Source organism: Garra rufa, chromosome 10 (genome assembly GCF_049309525.1).
Source record: "Garra rufa chromosome 10, GarRuf1.0, whole genome shotgun sequence".
In the NCBI taxonomy this organism is placed as follows: Eukaryota; Metazoa; Chordata; class Actinopteri; order Cypriniformes; family Cyprinidae; genus Garra; species Garra rufa.
In genome coordinates, this window is record NC_133370.1 from 31,430,814 (window position 1) to 31,450,999 (window position 20,186).

At 37.9% G+C, this 20,186-nt stretch overlaps 1 protein-coding gene across 2 annotated transcripts; it reads right to left on the reverse strand.

Annotated features, from left to right (window-relative positions):
- Positions 1–906: 906 nt before the first annotated feature.
- ptbp2b (polypyrimidine tract binding protein 2b) lies at positions 907–18,420 on the reverse strand. Of its 2 annotated transcripts, XM_073848205.1 has the most exons (15): positions 18,294–18,420; positions 17,509–17,539; positions 17,243–17,303; positions 13,777–13,949; positions 12,173–12,316; positions 11,911–12,069; positions 11,683–11,793; positions 11,149–11,347; positions 10,753–10,812; positions 9,982–10,097; positions 6,846–6,879; positions 6,210–6,302; positions 2,700–2,916; positions 2,312–2,389; positions 907–2,221 (listed from the first exon to the last, which is right to left on the reverse strand). In XM_073848205.1, exons 1-15 carry the CDS (start codon positions 18,299–18,301, stop codon positions 2,092–2,094), a joined length of 1,614 nt encoding a protein of 537 aa, XP_073704306.1. In that variant the 5' UTR covers positions 18,302–18,420; the 3' UTR covers positions 907–2,091. The 2 variants fall into 2 exon arrangements, with proteins under 2 accessions (XP_073704306.1, XP_073704307.1); XM_073848206.1 differs by lacking the exon at positions 10,753–10,812.
- Between the last annotated feature and the right edge of the window lie 1,766 nt (positions 18,421–20,186).

Consider the following 20,186-nt stretch of genomic DNA (forward strand, 5'->3'; position numbering starts at 1 on the left):
TTTTTGATTGGTTTTTCTGGGTTTTTTTTTTTTTTTTTCTCTCACAGTTCAAATGAACCTATCATTAAGATCGTTTCTTTGTCAGTGGGCAAATGTGCAAAATCAGCAGGGGATCAAAGGGGATTTGCATACTGTGGGCATTTGAGTCCAACACGTGTAGAGACACATTTTCAGTTACCTATGGCTTTTGACAAAAACAGACTTTTCACACTGTTCTACGTTGCAAATTCCAAAACATTCAGATTTTATGATTCTAAGCACTCAATACTTGAAGCAACACAACCCTGAAACGTTGAAACTCCTTCATGTTTTACTATAAAAAGGCATTGTACTCTAAAAGCTTTCTTTCTATAAAAAAGATAGCGTGCTTAACAAAAAAGAAACACTCTCCCAGAAGGTTTCTAGCTCTGCACTGTTACTATGTTTATAGCAGTTCACAAAAATGGCACAAGCTGCAATTTTTCTACCTTGTGTCTTGGCTCAAATCGGTAGCAGCTGATTGTGCATCGAAGAAATTGGTTGCCTGGTGGAGAAAGGACAATCAGCCGCATGTTGAAAGACGGTAAGCACCTTTGCAACTAAACACAGGTAGCAATCTGTTGCTCAAACACCCCACTTTTGGAGAAAGATTATGGGGACATGAAAAATGGCACACTGACATCCAGGTTGGATATGCAAAAAACATAAGTAGACAAAGAGATCCAAGGATAAGCATGAGAAAACAGAGAAGAATCATGAAAATAAGATGGGAAAGTCAAAAGATTACATCGTTGTCACTTTTTACTCGCAGACTGTATTATTATACCACGTCAAGTGAGTTTTTCTCCAGCCTGCATCAGAGGAAAAGAGCTAAGTGAGATACAGAGGACAGTACAGGAAGAGGAAGAGACAGCAGAGAGGCAGAGGTGAATGCAGAGCGAGAAGAGTTTATTCAGCATGCTACAGGATAAAAGCACTACACCACACAGGGACCGTCAAGCACGAACTTGGTAGAAAAAAGAACCTTTAATTGTGCCGCTTCTATACTGAACTTTACATTCCTAAAGATGTAAAAACTCAATTCATGTAGAAAATGTACAGAACACCCCCCTCCCCTTTGTTTCCCAGGCCTAGACCGCAAAAATGTCATTTTTCAATAGAATCAGTGAGCGATTCTCATACAACCACGATCAAGGACAATTACATGAGTGATGTCTGTCGGAAAGTCTGATTTTTGTTTTCTCCATTGATAAAAATATTCCAGAGGTTGAATAAAACATTTTGTACAATGCAGAATAAAGTAAGACTAAAGGCACATTTACTTTGGTCCCAACAGTCCCTACAATAATGTGACATCACAACATCAAACATGGTCAATCTGACACATGCAACTGCCGAGATCCATCAGCACATGCTCTGATTTTCTTATAAAAAAAAAAACTGAATTCACTGAAGCAAAACTGAGTGAGAAATATCAAAGCAAGTACTATACGTCACACACTGTGCTCCCCACTGTCAGTGTTTTGTTTACCACAGGATTCAATCACAAAAAGTACCTTGGGTGCCTGATCAAAGAAGAAAAAAAACACTACAGCCCAAAATAAAACAAATGCACAAGATAATTTACAACTTGGAGTATCCATCAAATTCAGTTACTTGTGTTCAGATTCAATAGATCATAAAATCAAATCAAAGCGAGCTGACAAGTTTTCAAAGCCTTGGTTTTAAAAAAAATTACCAGGTGAGGCCAACACTGGGCAAGAGCGAAAACTATCACTTTCAAAAACCATCCAAACAACAAAGCAAGGTGACTGTAAAGGTTTTCTGTACCACCACACATAATGTGCCTAAACCTCTAGAATGTGTATCAACGGGAGCAAAGAGATGATGCTATTTTGCTAAGTAAGGCACATTTTTGTCAATCCATCCTAAAACAGAATAACAGCTGGCCATACACAAACAATAGTAGGAGCAGATACAGAGCGAGTGTTCCTTTGAGGGCCATTCTCATTGAAGTTCTTGATATGGTGTTAAGGAATGACTGGTAAAAATTAATTCGACTTGAGGCTCCTGGGGGAGAGCGAGGAAAGGTGACATAGCACCAGGGGATCCTCAGATGGTGGACTTTGAGAAGGACACTCTCAGGCGGTGGCCACGGCCCATGTCATAGTTGTGAAGGTCGATGAGCGTCTGAATCGCTTCCTCCACTGTGGACATCTGCAGGAGAGCCATTTTGCGATCTCTAGAAGGAAAAAACAAAACAAAAAAACATGCATGACAGTCTGTCGAATGTGCACAAAAATGACTAAGAAACAACGCAGTGGGTTCTTACTGGAAAAACTTGAACGCTTTCACTGTACCGCCGGAATTTGAGAAGAGCAGTCGTAAATCCTCTTCTGTCACATTCTCACTGGAGGGGAAACAAGCAGTTATTAGCATTTCCTCAGAGTAAATGGTAAAACGTTATCATGATGCATGAACCAATAAAAAAGGAAAACAAATTTTCCTTGGTAGCCACATTTTAATCTCAGGCTTGAAGTGAAGGCACTGCAAGGGAAAAAACTGACAATTAATTTAAAAAGATGGTCAGCAGTTGGTCCAAGATTTATGATTCCAGAATAAGACACAACGTGAATTAATAAAATGGCAAAACCCTCAGAAAAATCACCACTAGCATTCTGGACAAATTGCACAAATCTGATGTTCTCCTGCATACTCACGGTATGTTAGAGAGATGGAGTGTGGCTGAAGGGGGGAAGATGTTCTGGAAGTTCTTAGACCCAGGCTTCTTAAAGCGATGTAGAGGAGAACTGGTGAAGTCCTTGGTCAGACCCTGATCATCTAAACCTTCCCTGGGCAGCTGTACGGTCTGGTGTTTAGAGAGGGTCACACGAATGATCTTGCCATACATCTTCTGCCCATTTAGATGGCTCATGGCTAGATAATGAAGACACAGAGAGCTCTGTCTTAATGTGATATAAAAACAATACATGTTAATTAGGGCTGTCACTAATGATTATTTTGGTAATCGAGTAATCTATCGATTATTCTGACGATTGAGTAATCAAATATATACATATTTTTTGTGTTAACAAAAACAGACTTAAAGGAGTAGTTCACTTTCAGGACAAAAATGTACAGATAATTTACTCACCCCCTTGTCATCCAGGATGTTCATGTCTTTCTTTCTTCAGTCGATAAGAAATTATGTTTCTTGAGGAAAACATTTCAGGATTTCTTTCCATATAATGGACTTCAATGGTGCCTCCAAGTCTGAACTTCCAAAATGCAGTTTAAATGCAGCTTCAAAGGGCTCTAAACGATCCCAGCAAAGGAAAAAGGGTCTTATCTAACAAAACGATTGGTCTTTTTTTTAAACAAACTCACTTTTTATGTACTTTCTAACCTCAAACGCTTGTCTTGTCTATGTCTGCATGAACTCGGTTCAAGACAGTTAGGGTATGTCAAAAAACTCCCATCTCGTTTTCTTCCCCAACTTCAAAAGTACCGACCCAGTGTTTAAAAAGTGAACATGCAAAGAAGATCAAACGCCTCTTTACAAAAAAAGGTAAAACAAAGATGTAGGACGCATTTGAAGTTGAAGAAAAAATAAGACTGTATTGACCCGGATCACACAGACTATGCATGCGCACCACAGCCGAGACAAGACAAGCATTTGAGGTTAAAAAGTATATAAACTGTCAATTTGTTTCGAAAATGACTGATAGTTTCGCTAGATAAGACCCTTCTTCCTCAGCTGGGATCGTTTAGCGACATTTGAAGCTGCACTTAAACTGCATTTTGGAAGTTCAAACTTGGGGGCACCATTTAAGTGCACTATATGGAGATAATTCCTGAGATGTTTTCCTCAAAAAACATAATTTCTTTACAACTGAAGAAAGAAAGACATGAACATCTTGGATCGCAAAGCGGTGAGTAAATGATCTGTAAATGTCTGTTCTGAAAGTGAACTAATCCTTTAAAACTACTAAGACTAAAATAGACAATTGCCTCTACTTAAATGACTTAAATACATTTATAACAGCAATGAGGCAATAATAAATCATTCAAATAAAGTATCAAAAGCAAGTAATCATATGGTTTTATTAATCAAAACTCTTAAAATACGTAATGTATTACAGAGGGCGCCAACAGCCTGACGACTGTTTTTACTGTGTGATCTAATCCTTGTTTAATATTGATTAAACAACATTAGGGATGTAACAGTATTACCAATATCGTAGTATTGCGATAGCAAAACTGTCTTGATATTATCGCGGTCACATGACAATATAAAACGATAGGTCTTCCGGGCTAAAAGTGTAGTTTGTAAAAAATATTTAAACTCCTCATTCTAACATAAAAGGTCTTTAAAGTTGTGTTTTAGGCCATTATGCTTTGGCACAGTATCTGTCAAACAAATTAAAACCGAAAGCACATTATGGCTTAATCTCTTTATCAAGTTTTAACTGCACGTTTCAAAGTGAAGCACACACTTTGTGCAGCCTATCAGCTCGTGATCCAGTGTTTTTCGTGCCTTAATTCACAGTGAATGCATGTGTTTATTGCACGTGCTATGAGTTTAGTGAGTGTTTGGGAACACAACTTCCACCAGTTGTCTTTTTTACACGGCATATGATTACAGCATTTCACTAGAGTTGTTGTGAGATGCGTTTTTGCAAGCCTGTTTTCACTGAAGCTGGAGTTTTTTGCCGAAATAAAAGCTCTTCTGCCATTTCCGTCAAAATAAAAGCTTAAAAGTGCCGTATGAATTGCTGACAACTAACAGTTTCAATGGGTAACGTTACTACAGTCCAAATGCAAAACATCTTTCAAGTGTAAAAATTAGGAAAGAAGTACTGTAATTTCCCTACTGTAGTGTAAAGAAAAAATAATATTGATTTTATTTTATTTTACAGTGCAACTGTTCTACAATATATGGCTATATCTGTCATAGGAATAACAATAATTTTTATTATTATTATATTCTAATTAGTTTGGCTTCCTAAAACACCAGTGTTAATGTAATTTAGACTGAGACAGTATACCACAAATAAAAAGAGGGTTTAGTCGCTTTTAAAGTTTAAACTTTTTTTCTACTTTAAGTTTTCTTGGTTAAGAACATGGGTTGGAGTTCTCAATTTTGAATTCTCAAAGAATTATATTAGAGAGAATAGTTTGACTTTTAAATGTACAACATTTTCTAATATCGTATCATGGATTTCATAGATTTGAAATGCTGTGGCCACTGTTATTTCTCGAATATGTGGACATGAAAACGTGTAAACTCAGAGCGAGGGTTTGAGCATTTATTGAAATCGCAATGAACAGTTAGCATTTTGAAAGATATTTACGTATTCTCAAAAACAATTTCTTTACGACTGAAGAAAGAAACACATGAACATCTTGGATCGCAAAGCGGTGAGTAAATCATCTGTAATTATCTGCATCTATTTTTGTTCTGGAAGTGAACTAATCCTTTAAAAAAAAAGACTAAAATAGACACCTTTTCTTAAATTTCTTAAAATACATATATAATAGCAATGAGGCAATAATAAATAAGTTCAAATAAAGTATTCTCCTGTGTTTGCATAGGTTTATAAATGATTTAGCTTACAAATCTGATGAAATGGTGAACGTTGTGTTCCCAAGTGAACATGTAAATGATAACAGTTTGTGCGGAGCAGCATTTACTGTGAACAGAACCACTCTGACACGCATGTAAATAATTAAAGGGCGTATATTAAACTTGCATCGCATATATTTATTTAATTGAATCATAGCGTTTATGAATTCACAACAGCATTATGCTTTATTATGATTATAATTTAAAATGGGTTTAATATATCATGCAGCCTTGGAAAATGGTCTAATAATGCGCTTCACAGATTCTCGTCCCAGCGCCTCTACACCCATGCGTCATGGTACTCTAGTGAATGCGCGTCCAATAGTGACGCAGTAGAGACGAAAATGTGGAAGAAAGTCATTATTTTCTCACTGATGTCACATGGGCATTGTCAATCATCTTGGTACTTTTCTGGGCCTTGAATGTGGTAGTAGTACCCTTGAAGAAAGCGCTCAGATTTCATCAAAATTCAGCTCATTGTGTTCTAAGATGAAAGAAGGTCTTACAGGTTTGGGACAACATGAGGGTGAGTAATCAATGACAGAATTTTCATTGTTGGGTGAACTAACCCTTTAATCATGAAAAGGACAGCATGTCAGCTTACCTAACTGGGCTTGATTTCCATCAGACATCTGGATTAGAGCACTGTCCTTCTTATTGTAAAGGATCTTCACGCGCTGCACGTCACCGTAGACACCTTTGGTTAAGCAAGAGGCAGATGGAAGAGGGAGGGAAGGAGGAGGAGGAGAGGAGTGAACCAGGAAGGACAAGTTAGTGCTTCAGAAGCTCCGGTTCTGACATGAAAGGTGAAGATGATGGTACAAATCTTCCAAATTATCTACACCATAGAGTCCAAAACAGTGTTTCTAACAGACACAACTTATTTTGATACGCCCTCCAAAAACAAGCTCATGTGATATGGCAAAGTTAAAATCAAAAGCCTACATGCAAAATAATCAACCATGCATTAATATAAGCTGTACATGAAGAGAGACAGATAGAGCAAGATAGAGACAGAGGCTTCGAAAGCCAAGGAAAAACAAATCAAAAAACTATTTCATTTGAAATTTGGCATAGTAGAACTAGACAAATTAAATTGGAAAACTAAAAAACTGATGTTACACTAGTGCCAGATTAAGAACTAACCCTTAAATGATAAATGAAAGAGAACCAAAAAAACAACTCAAATTAAATTAACAATAGATAAACGAAAAGAGGTAGATTGCTAACAATAACATACCGAAGAGGGTAAACAGACTTTGGGGCGTAACCATCTTTAGAAGGAGAGAAGAGCAAGCAGCGTAAGACAGGAAGAGAGAAGAGTCGAGGTAGAGCGGAGATGAACAGATCATCCATAACGGAGGGTGGTTTCCCGTAGAATGGTGAGGTGGTCATGGAGCATGGGTCAAGGCAGTTAATTGGGGCAAGTCGGTCCGAGGAGGAACATTTGTTTTGGTTCAGGCACAAAGCATGAATGGGTGGAGGGCGGGGAGACAGGATTGCAGGAGAGAAAGGGCCAACCAATCACAGAGGAGTCAGGAGAGGAGAGAAGAGGAGAGGAGAGGGAAGAGGAGGGGTTGGAAGCAGCGTGGGATAAAAGAAAAGAAAAAAAAAAAAAAAAAAGGAAAAGGTTGGAAGGGGGGACAAAAATAATATACAGGTCAGTACATAGGAAATGCAGGAGTTTGGTCAGAAAATGGCAGGGTTCTCTTGTTTCTTTCGCTTCCCCCGACTATGTTTAACAGTGCCAAACGTAGTCACCCGAGACCGAACGTGGGCAGGGCACAGTTACTCAGACTAACTGCAGCACAGAAACGCTGTGAGTAGGACAAAGCATGCAGAGCGCGTGAAAGGCTTGAGAAAGCGTTAAAGGAAAGAACAAAACGAACAAAACAAACAAAACATCAGCCTATAGCTGTAAAGGGGCAGGGCCATGCAGCGGGTACGCATGAAAACCACCTTGCAGAGTTATGGCATCAATAGAGAGCACGTCATGTCGAAAACTCCACAAACCCACAAGTGTTTGGGAAAACAAAAACCATGATGGGGAAATTACTGGGACACTTCAAAAAGACAGAGAAATCAAAGTGAGAGAGAGTGTGAGAGAAATGAGAGAGGCGGGGTGGGGCTACCATGTTTCATACCAACTTTGAATAGCTTAGAGAGAGGCAGTGGAGCATCAGGAGAGGAAGAGAGAGATACAGCTTAGAGAGAAAAGACAGTTAGATATTACTTCCAGACAGAGCACTTGTGAAAAGGTGCGAGGGAGAGAGAGAGAGAGAGAGAGAGAGAGCCAGAGAGAGGGGAGAGGGGGAGAGATAAAGAGAGAGGAGAGACAGTGATCAAAATTTGCACAGAGAGAATGCAGAGAGACCCTCCATTTTGACGAAAACCTTACTGAGAATGCTTTCAGTATATTTCTGCAAGTATAAATGTCACAATAGAGAACAAAGAGCTACAGCTTTTAAAGTCATTACTAGTCGCTATCAATTCACTACTAACTGCAAATATACTGAAATAACATTGAACATAATTTATGAAATACACTGAGGATGGAAATGAGACACAGGTCAATCTGAAGTCATGTCAAGACAAGTCACCTGCTCATTGGTCAGTGTGTGGGACTTAATACATTATTCTCAATCTAACGCACATTAGAAAAGTGACTGAAATGACTTTGAAATCAGCTTCAAAACATCCAGCAAAAGAGCAGAGTTAACATGAGAATGTGATTAGTTTTTGTTTTGTTGTCGTTTTTTACCCCAAAAATTATGTCATCATTTACTCAGCCTTATGCTGTTTTTATTTAGATTCAATTATTTTATTCACATATAAACATTTACCACCGCACATACATAAAGCTGATCAAATATGGTAAAGATGGAAGCTCAACAATGCCTGCTTGAAAAGTGAGAACCAATGAGTTTTCTCTGGCACAAAGCAAGCAAGGTTGAGTTTGAGTGTGTAGATATGCTGATTAAAGATTGGAAAAGCTAAATGAAATCTGTTAATCATAAAACTGGAGTTCATTACACAGGGTTCATACAGACTTTCAAACACTTTTAAAGCACTACTTTTTGTTTTTCAAGGATTCAATCAGACATCTCACCTATGGTTTGATGTTTTCTACTGTTTAAGAAAAAAAAAATCCACTCCAAAGTCCCGATCTCAATCAAATGATTCGCGATACGCAAAGTTCCGTCAAATCAAAGGATTGGCGAACTTGCTCCGAAGTCCTGATTAAAATCAAGCGATTTGTGATTCACGATTTGAAGGCCCGAGCTAAATTGAATAATTCGCAATCCGATTGGAGCTTATTTCATAGATACACTGTCTTTAAATAATTTAAGCACTTTTCAAGAAGCTCTTCAGGATTTTCCAGGCCTTGAATTTGAAAAAGTCAGATTCAAGTACTTCAAGCACATTGTCTGAACCCTAGCTACAATCATTCTGAAATTTGAACAAATAAAAAACCTGCTGACTTACAGGAAAAATTCGGCACCATATACTAAATGAATGAGGATCATACCTCTGTGCCCATCATACACTATGTGGTTTCTATGAAATCTGACTACCCAAAATCTGCACATTTGTTCTGAATTTCCATAACCAGTATCTGAGCGTCCAGGCTATAACTGGGTCTGGACAAATGTGTAGTATTTTTTAGCTTTAACGCAATTTTGCACCTTCAGACGACTTATTTTATGATATTTTTTGACAAGTGAATGTTTTGACTGTGTGGACTTTGAATGGATAAACAAAAATAAAGAGATAATACTTAAAATGCATTCTTATGGGTTTAGATAGACATTAGGGTGAGTAAACAATGATAGAATTTCCATTTTTGGGTGAACTATCCCTTTCATTTTTACATTTGTATTTCACATTTTGTAATATTTTGGGCTATTAAAGCTTAATAAAGCAAATATAATTTTTGGAGCAGCTGTTGATTTTAAGATTTTTTTTCCTTGTGCACTAAAAATAGGCATGCATTAAAATGATCTTGCCATTTTAAAAATTATATTGGTTCACGGTTCTTTACTGAAAAAATATTTAACAATTTTGAAAATTTTATGACATCAAGAATCCTTCCTTATGTTGTACAACACAACAGCGTTTCAGGTATGTTAACACTGCTCTGCTGCTGAATGTCGAGAAAGTTAAGGCCCTTCAAACTCAAAAATGATCTTTAACAGATGAGGACTGAACATATAAAACCTGAGACATACAGTGTACTGGTGACCTGATTGACATAATGAAAAGACTGTGAACAGAGAGAGCAGGGATATGTTTGTGTGTGTGTGTGTGTGTGTGTGTGTGTGTGTGTGTGTGTGTGTGTGTGTGTGTGTGTGTTTGTTTTGTGGGGGTGTACTGACCTCTTCATTGAGGTTGCTGACTAGGAGCACTCCGCCGGGACCCGAATGTCCAGACAACGCCACCCTTCCTGCTGCTGCCGCCGCTGCCGCTGCTGCACTCAGGGGGCTGATGGCCCCTATAGAAAGAGGAGGAGAGAGGAAGGACCATGTCAGCCCACACAGCCCAGAAGAGCCCACAGCTCAGCATCTCAGGCGGATCTGCCCTGTGGCCATGCATTCTACCTGTCTGCACCCACCACACCAAGCACATCCAGTTACGCAGCCAACACCACACACTTCGGGCAAACCCACATCCCAGAGTCAATATCTGCCGCTAGGCAGATCGCTATCAGAACCGATTTCACACAGACTGGCACTCTAGAGCAATATCCCAACCAAATTGCTTTTTGGGCCCTCTCTGCTTGCTGTAGTTAGCTGCTCAATAGGCCGCTGTGCTTTAGCTGAAGGGAACTTGTGTTTGGCTGTTTGGATTGCCAGTCTGTCTGAAATACGGGCCCCTAATTAGTGTGCGTGTCAATCTATTACGTCAGGCCCATAATGCAGAATGGAAGGGCTTATTGTTGCAGCTTCAGATTTTTGCTTTGACAAATAGCGACACTGTTTATGAATCCTGCATGTCAAGCCAGGACAAATGGTTGGGGTGGTTTCAACATGAAAGCCCTGCCAATTCTGACAGCACTGGAAAAATCCCTGTCCTTCAGAAGGAAGAGCGCATTCAAGTAGGGTTAGAAAATCAAAAGGAAAAAGGAAAGTAAATGGAAGCATAGGTACCTAGAGAAGATGGAAACCCTCCACCACTAGAGTAGGAAGTTACCATTCCAGAGGGAGTACCTACGGAGAACGTGTACAGTCAAAGTCTTACGGGATCAAACACAGACCGGGGGCCGTGGAAGCGGCAAAAAACGTAAAGCAACGTGTTTGAATGGCACATCAATTAGACGGGATTGCATTTCAGGCACCATTGACCCATTTTCCACTAAGAGCTAGAAAACTCTCAAGAATCACAATAGAGGGGAAGCATTCACACCTCTACCCTGATCTGAAACCGAAGCTATGCAGACAGGAGATGATGAGGCATGTCAGAGAATGACAGGGAAGATGGGTCTTAAAGGTGTGATTGAGCAACATTTGCGTTTGAGGCACACATGAGAGCGCTTTCTAACTTACCGAGCAAGGAGGTGGAATCTTTGCTGAGAGTGGCGGCCACAGACGGGTCCACGGCTGGTTGACCGTCTCCCGCGGGCAGCTCGGGCCGGGTGTAATCCCGGCTTTTGTCGTTGTTATATTTTACGTTCAGGTTGACCAGCTTGGAGAAGTCGATACGCAAAGTGCAGCAGGAGTTGTATATGTTCTGGCCATCCAAGGACTTCAATGAAAGGAAGCGAAAAAAGAGAGTGATGGAGGATGAGAGCCAGACATTTGTTATTCTATGACATGGGTGAATAAGGATAAGAATAATTACAGCCAGCGCATAATGTAGGGCCCTGGCTCAAAGTAATAAAAACGCTCCTCTACAAGTAATGACAACTGCAGTCATTTCATCACATAAATGAAAGAAAGGTACTAAACCAACATATGACTGGATCATAATTTGCCCGTGGCCATAACCATCACATTAAAAATCTCATAACAGTGCTTTGGCACATCATTACACATTTATAGAGTTTGCAGTGGTTTCAATCCTCGTCTTCGTTCACTCACCAGTTTGGCCTGCTGGGCATTTACTGGGTCACTGAACTGCAGAAGAGCCTGGAACTGATTATTTTTGGTAAATGTGATTATCTTCATGACGGTCCCAAACTTGGAGAATATCTAAGAGAAATCAGTGCAAAGTCCTGTTAATTCAGAGGCATGAGAGTGTAAAAATACATTTGGCTGTTTTTTTAAACCGCAGTTTATTCCAGATGGATGCCTGCTGTGGCCAGTGACCTGTTGGAGGACGTCCAGGGTGACTGGGTAGAACATGTTGTCGATGATTATTCGCAGTACCGGGCTGGGGGCAGGCGTTAACACACTCTCCCCGGCCGCCGAGCTTGGAGAGCCACCCTCCTGGACCGCGGACACCGCCTGCAGCACTGCCTGAGCTCGCTTCAGAAGGAAAGCAGGGGAAGCAATTAGAACTAGAACTACGGTAATTACCAACTTCCATTGCAGTTATAATTTTAGCTATGACAAATTAAAATTTTCTAACCTGGTTAAGCGCACTGTCAGTCTTGAGCTCTTTGTGGTTGGAGTACTGAATAAACACTGGGACATTGCGCACTTGGGGTGTAACAGCTGTGTAGTAGTTCACCATGGTAACAGCTGCTTCCTCTGTTCCCAGCTCCAAAAATGCCTAATTGAGGGAAAGTGTTCAAAATCAAGAAACAGGCTCTTTTTCCAAAAGAATGAGCAAAAACTTTGCTCACTCAATTTGAAAAACAGCTTTAACAAGACATTTTAAACACTTGAAATTAAATTTCAAAAGATGTATCTCTTTGCCATCACAACTAGAGATGTTCCGATACCCTTTTTTCCTTCCCGATACCGATTCCGATACCTGGGCTTGGGGTATCGGCCGATACCGAGTACTAATCCGATACCTGGGTGTGTAATGGTATATACAGCTGTAAATAATACTAATAAATTATTTTATTGTGTGCTTCAGACTTATTCCTTAATAAAACAAACATACAGTGATATATACAGTGAACTACTAGAGTATTTGTATTATATGACATTTGACAGTAATATTTTTTTATATAGTTAGCATTACTAATCTGGTTTTCTGACGTACATCAGCCCTGTTTATAACAGAGAATTTTGGCCAGAATTTGAAAGATTCTCACTAGATCTCGCAGCAACCTTATTCATTGTCAATTCATTGTTCATTTTCAAAAGCTCCTCACTGGATCTCGCAGCAGTAACAGTGTTGCAAAATCAACGTTGGCTCCCGAATAAAGCTGTTCGGGGTTTGTGCAAGTTTGTTTGCATTGCAGTCCAAGCTGATAAACGGTCAGCGCTGAGCAGCTCAAACGTGTCGTGTTAGTTTCACTTTCGTTTCGCGTGCCATTTTATGTTTCTCATCTGAGACAGAAATGGCAGAGCTTATGAGTTGAACAACGCGGTGGTCGCGCCAGTGTGACCGCTCACGAAAATTAGTAACACTGGCAGAAAAATTGGTCAGAGTCTGGAGCCCTTTAATATTACCGCAAGTGTCCCGCTCGCTTCAGTACAAGGAGTAAACAAACCACGCGCCTGTACAATTCATTAAAACAGAACCACGCATTAATTCATATTTAAACAGTCGGTTTTCGGCTTAATATTAGTCCATGTCACGATTTGATTTAAGTGTAATGAACTACCTTTGATTAATGCATCAAACTTTGACAAATTCCGTGACGTTCCGCGTTAAACTGTAAATTCCATTTTGACTGGATTCCGCGATTCCGTCCGTGTTTTCCGCATCGCAGAAATCATAAAGCCCTACATATGAGACATGCCGCCGTTTTAGCGGACAAACTGCTAGCACATTTGTATTTCTTCTTCGCTGCTCTAAACAGTGGTTGCTTGTGGCAACACTGTTTGCATTCTGAGCCGCGAAGAAGAACTGGCTTCTGATTTGCTAGCGGGAATAACTTATATCTTAAGAAAATGGTATCGGATCGGTCCGTGGGTTCAAGTACTCGCCGATTCCGATGCTAGATTTTTTTTTGGTATCGGCGGCATTTCCGATACTAGTATCGGAATCGGAACAACCCTAATCACAACAGGAGCTTGGTTTAACGTTCCTCACCACCATCCCCCGACACATACCTGATTTTTGCCTTTAAGCATCAGGATATTAGTGACTTTTCCAAAGGGCAACCCCAGGGCGATAACCTCAGTTTCGGAAACCTCGTTGGGGAGTTTCCGGATATGAATGACTCTGGATGGTGGGCTATCCATGCTGTCCTCCACCCTCAGTTTCTTACTGTCACTTCCATTAGCTGTCAAATAAATCAGAAACACACCTGCACTTCAAAAGTTGTTTTTTTATTTAAGGTTTATTATTTGCCAGTAACTGGGGAAATGGTCATCAATACATATATACAGTGTTTGAATTTGTTTTATTCAAGATCATCTGCTGTATGACATTTTCCATATTCTATTTCATTAAACAGCAAACATGAGGTCAAAATGTTATCTGTATATGACTTAGTGTCCTTTCACATTGGATGTGATCTTGTATTCTGCTAGCACTTGTTTTAATTGCTGACTGAAGACAGCATGAAAAGCTGTTTTAGAAGTACAACTTTTCATCTCACATTCATCTTAAGTTGTGTTCACTCTTTGAATCTTCATATAATTATTTGTAGTAGAGTTAATGACTCCTTTTGTCTAAGAGTTTTCACATGCAAACACTAGTGATCGACCGATTTAGATTTTTTATAACCGATACCGATACCGATTATTTGCATGTTTATGTGCCCGATAACCGATATGCAGAACCGATATTTACTGTAAATATAACAAGTAAATAAATGAGTGAGTGAAGTAAGTCTGTACTTCTTTTGATTTTTTTATGTTAATTAATATAATTTAGGGTGTTTTAAACAAGTTAAGCTTGTTAAAAGTCACTTGCGGTGGCCGAGCTGGAACATTTCCTGAGCATCAACCCCGTGAGTGAACAGAAAAATGAACTTCACGAGACAGAGGCTGAAATAAATTTAGCACTTTTATTTCCAACATGCGCTCATTCATGGCTGTATTATTTAATTCATGCAAAGTTACTTTTCTTGTTAGGAGCACTTGTGTAGGAGCACAGTCATAATTTCAGGAGCACATTCTAAACAATAATCAAAAAATCTGATTAAAAAATTTAGCCTTCCCATTACAAGGTGATATTTGACTCCGGAATTTTGTTTTTACATTTTCATGTGTTTAATAAGGCTCAGAGGTGGCATGATTGCAATCAAATTCATAAATTAATGTTGAGATTAAAGTTTTAAATATAAAATTTTGAATACAGAAATATTAAATGATTTAAATAACTGAAAAGATCTGCCAGCAGGTGGCGGCAAGACACTGCTTTAATTACTGAATCATATCATTCATTTGATTCGTTCAAATGGCTGGTTCATTCAGGAATAAAGCAAATGACTGTCTTTAAGAATGAGAAATTGAATAATTTCACTAGATTCGTTTAAAAAGGCACGTTCATTCATAAACAAAACACCGCTGTGTTTGGGTGGAGATGCAAAGCAGCTCAGTTGTGACTTGTTTCAGACTACTTTTGTTGACGAAATAGAGCAAAAGCAGACAATAGTGTTATAGTCAGACAATGTAAGTCACTTAATAATAACTTCTTGTTTATTTAACTGTTGTATTAAATCAATATCTCATTTACAAACTCCCTTAAAAATGATTAAAAGCTGTCAGTCATCTTAGTTCGCAATTTCACAAAGCTCTATTATAATCAACAAAGCTCTCTTCACTGCACAATCAATCTTCATTAAGAATTAAATTTAGCGCTTTTGATTTCCAACATGTGCTCATTCAGGGCTGTATATTACTTAATTCAGGCAAATTTACGTGTTTATTGGAACAGGACTTGATGGATTATCTTAAAAAGGTGGAGAGGTTGCTAGTGAAATAAGCAAATAATTGAGACCTTTCCAATAATATATGATATGACTGATCTGATGTGTTCAAAGTTCAAATGATTTGCAACGGTCACTTTGTTATGTTTAGTGTAGACAGCCTCAAGCTTTTGCAGCACGGTGTAGACAAGCATACATTATAGTTTAAAGTTAAAGATATTAATATTAAGTCTGAGAGTCTTAGTTTATTTGACGCTGATTTCTTCTTTGCTTAAAGGCTAAATACAAATCGTATCGACCGAAATTAAGGAATACATTGGGATATAAATTTTGGCCATAAATGTTTGCTAAAGAAATACATTGCTTGGCAGAAAATTGTTTTTTTTGTTATCAACAAATCATTATATTTTGGTTGCTTTGTGCATAATTTATGAAACCTTGTTTGGTATATATTTGACCCTGGACCACAAAACCAATCTTAAGTAGCATGGGTATAAGTAGCAAAAATAAGTAGCAAAAATACATTGTATGGGTCAAAATTATTGATTTTTCTTTTATACCAAAAATCATATTGATGGGATATAAAGTACAGATCAAGTTCCATGAAGATATTTTGTTAACGTCCTACCGTAAATATATCAAAACTTAATTTTTGATTAGTATGAAGCATTGCTAGGAACTTAATTTAGACAACTTTAAAGGCAATTTTCTCAATCTTTAGATTTTTTCGCACCATCAGATTCCAGATTTTCCAAATAGTTACAGGGGTTGGACAATGAAACTGAAACACCTGGTTTTAGACCACAGTTAGTATGGTGTTGGGCCTCCTTTTGTGGCCAATAGAGCATTTCGTCTTTTTCAATGACTAATACAAGTCCTGCACAGTAGCCAATGGCATTTTGAGCCATTCTCCTCTTGCAGATCATGGGTCAGGTCACTACATGATACTGGTGTCGGAAAATGTTATCTGACTCGCTCCTCCAAAACACCCCAAAGTGACACAATAATATTCAAATCTGGTGACTATGCAGGCCATGGGAGATGTCCAACTTCACTTTCATGTTCATCAAACCACTCTGTCACCTGTCTTGCTGTGTGTACTGGTGCATTATCATCCTGATACATGGCACCACCTTCAGTGTACAATGTCTGAACCATTGGGTGCACATAGTCAACCTTCACACCTGTTCTTACTGGTGGAATGTGCAATCAGTGAAGATTGGCCACCAGGCTGCAAAAATATAGCCATGAAACCTCCAGCATTATATTGGCCAGTGTTTCAGTTTCATTGTCCAACCCCTGTATATCTCGGCCAAATATTGTCTTATCCTAACATACATCATATGGAAAGCTTATTTATTCAGCTCAAAAAAATCTCCCTTATGACTGGTTTTGTGGTCCAGGGTCACATACATATAATTGCAATTAATTTTATAAATGCAATAAGGCCCATGGTTTGTAGCGATTTTAGAGCAGCTGTTTTAAAATAGCTGAAAGACAACTTCTTTATTTGGCACTACATTCTAGACACTTATAATAATGTAGTAATGGGACGTGTGACTGACAGATAACTCAAATCTGTGGCGTTTCGGTGGAGTTTTAGTATTTGCATTGATATGGGCCTAGTTTTCAGTAATCAATTTTTACACTAAAAAAAAAATCTATATTGATGCACCCAATTTACAGTTTCCCCCTCTTACCAGTGACTGAAGAGTTTGGACTGTTGTACAGACTGCCAGACAGCAATTCATCTGAGCTTCTCTAGAAAGACACAGATGTACACTGCAAATTCAGTAAATCATTCAAATGATTAAAACACTGTCATACAACTTTATGCCATTATTCACATCACCCCCGAATAATATGCGTTTACATTCTCAGATTTGAAGCATGTAACGTTATTTTGATAAAAGATATTAAAATTAAGTGAAGGCAAGAAAAGCAAAAAAAAACAAAAAACACTTACCTTCACACCAACTGCAACATCACTTGCAATGCTGAAGAGAGAAAATAGAAATATGCCGATAAATTCTGGGCTGTTTGTTATGTTACACTTTCGAAATCTCATACACATAGATGCCACAACTGAACACATAATGTCAAAAGCACATTCATTTCTCAATTACAAATATTATATTAGAATAATATAATTATAATAGTATAACAATATATATATATATATATATATATATATACATACATACATTTAAGGACCTCTCCGTGGACAGTATTGTCAGCAGTTTGTAAGTTACACAAATAGCAGTTATAAGAGGCTTAATAATCCTTGCACAAAATTGAGTTGAAAAGCAAACTGTGCATAATAAAGTCGTATTCAGTAACTACAAATTAATATTCAGCTCGTGGATGAAGCGAGTGACCGTTACGTTTCAAACAAAGGAAAACGGACGCGCCCGCACGCAAAGCAACAGTACCGTTAGCCGCGGAGCTACACTGTATTACAGGTCCCTGTTGTTCACATAATACGAAACAATTCATAGACTGATATTAAATTATTCAGAATGCTGCTATTTTATATTAGGTATATACAACGCATCTATTTATTGGTAAAATATGATCTGCAGAGCTAGCATACAGTTGTTATTATTAGCCGACGTTGGCTTATGCATCACCAGTCTGCGAAAGCGGCCTTGTCAGAACGCTCAAGATTGCATCTAAACTCGTTTCATAATAAGCTTAAGCTACTTTCATCAATTGCATTTTGCTCTTATTCTGTAAACAACTCGGTCTTACCCGTCCATTGCAGGGAAAACGTTCTTCACGGTGTGATACTGGTCGCAGAAGCAGAGGAGCCTTCAACACACGCGCGTAACTATGCAAAATGGAGGAGAGTCTGTTATTCACGGAGTCACCCGAACACAGCCGAACCGACGAGCACATACTCAGAGCGAGCTGGGTGACTGACATTTGCTGGGGTCATCATCAAAAACAACAATACGAACAATAATAATCGTTTTCAGACAGCTGCTTGTATATTATCATAATTATCAAGGACTACCATCGTTATGGAAAACCTGGAAACATTACCTATATAATTACTAAAACTGTAATTTTCATGCTTGGAAATATCATGGGAATTTAATAACATGTTCAAAGTCATGGATATTTCTGTAGTGAATGTACATTTCTTTGGTTCATAGAGGTTCAGAAAGCCTCTTTGGGTACTTAAGCAGAAACCATGAATTAGCCCACTGTAAAGGTCATGTAAATTCATGGTGAAAAAACAAAACAAAACTTATCATTGTTACAGAGATCTGACAGTGTGTGTTTTTTTTTTTTTATTATTATTATTATTATTATTATTATTATTTTTATCCAAGACATTTTAATTTATTTAGGGCCCATATCTAATTTATTGCTGCCAGTATGTGAGGGCATTTTAATTTAGCACTGGAAAATATGTCATTTTTACAACAACAAAAAAAGCCACAGTAAAAACCTGTTGACTGGTAACTGTTAGTTACCCTACCACATATCCTCCTGACTACAAGGAAAAAAAGCTTTGTGAATTTTTTTTTTTTTTTTTTCATGTCATTACATTGTTATGCTATGTTCTCTGTGGAAGACACCAGGACATAAAAATAAAAAATAAAAAAATAAAAACACATGAATAGACATGAAAAGGCAAAAACTGTGGGATTTTAATAAAAGATCTTAAAATTAAGTGAAGGCGAGAAAAGCAAAAAAACATGTAACACCAACTGCAACATCACTTGCGATGCTGAAGAGAGAAAATAGAAATCTACAAGGAAAAAAGAAAAAAAGTTTTGTGAATTTAGTTTTTTTTTTCATGTCATTACATTTCATTCCTCAGTCGAAGACATCAGGACTTTAAAAAGATTTAAAAAAAATAAAACACATTAATAGACATAAAAGGCAAAAACTGTGGGATTTTTGTTTTAATTCCAAATCAATTGTCATTTTTATACCAAACTTTATTTAAAGATGATTCTCAACGTTATGAACAATGTAACAGAATGATTTGATATAACATTTTTCTTCATGCAAAATGTGTGTAAAATGGCCATAAACAGGCCATTTTATGCAATGTATCTATAAACTGTTTCTAATTTGCATATTAATGTGTTTTAGGGCAACATATAATGACTAAAATAAGTGTAATAATGGGAGTAATAAATGGCAAGATTTTCATAATTATATGTTATATTTCATAGCAATATTGAAATATAATAATTTTTCCTTATTCACTTGTTGCCTCCCAAAATGTCTAATAAACATACCCCATAACATTTTTTTGTTTTATGACAAACAAAAAAAAATCTAAAAGTCAGATTTAAATGATTATTACAAATTATCATCTTTTCATATGGGTGTTAAATTTGATCACTAAATTAATGTCAGCTATATTTAAAGACCAAGAAGAGAGAGTGGTCATGGTGAAACTTCCAAACATTTGGTACCTCTGAACAGCCCTGAATGTGTTTTTTCTAAAACTGTGACGTGTAAAGTCTCAGAGAAATCCCTAAAAACTCCACAGCAATGCAATCTGTCAGTTTATGTCTGTTCTTTTGGTTTCTCCCATTGTCTCCCCCTGTAATTCTGTGATCATTTGGTTTTGCCCTCGTTTATTCTGATTCCCAACACCTGTGTTTATTGATTAGTCTC

Bases quoted from the DNA above. Each gene is read 5' to 3' on its own strand.
- ptbp2b (XM_073848205.1), bottom strand. The intron at 13,950-17,242 runs GTAAGAGGGGGA...TTTATTTGACAG, and splicing joins TCCAAACTCTTCAGTCACTG to CTAATGGAAGTGACAGTAAG. The intron at 2,917-6,209 runs GTAAGCTGACAT...TTCATTATCTAG, and splicing joins TGGAAATCAAGCCCAGTTAG to CCATGAGCCATCTAAATGGG.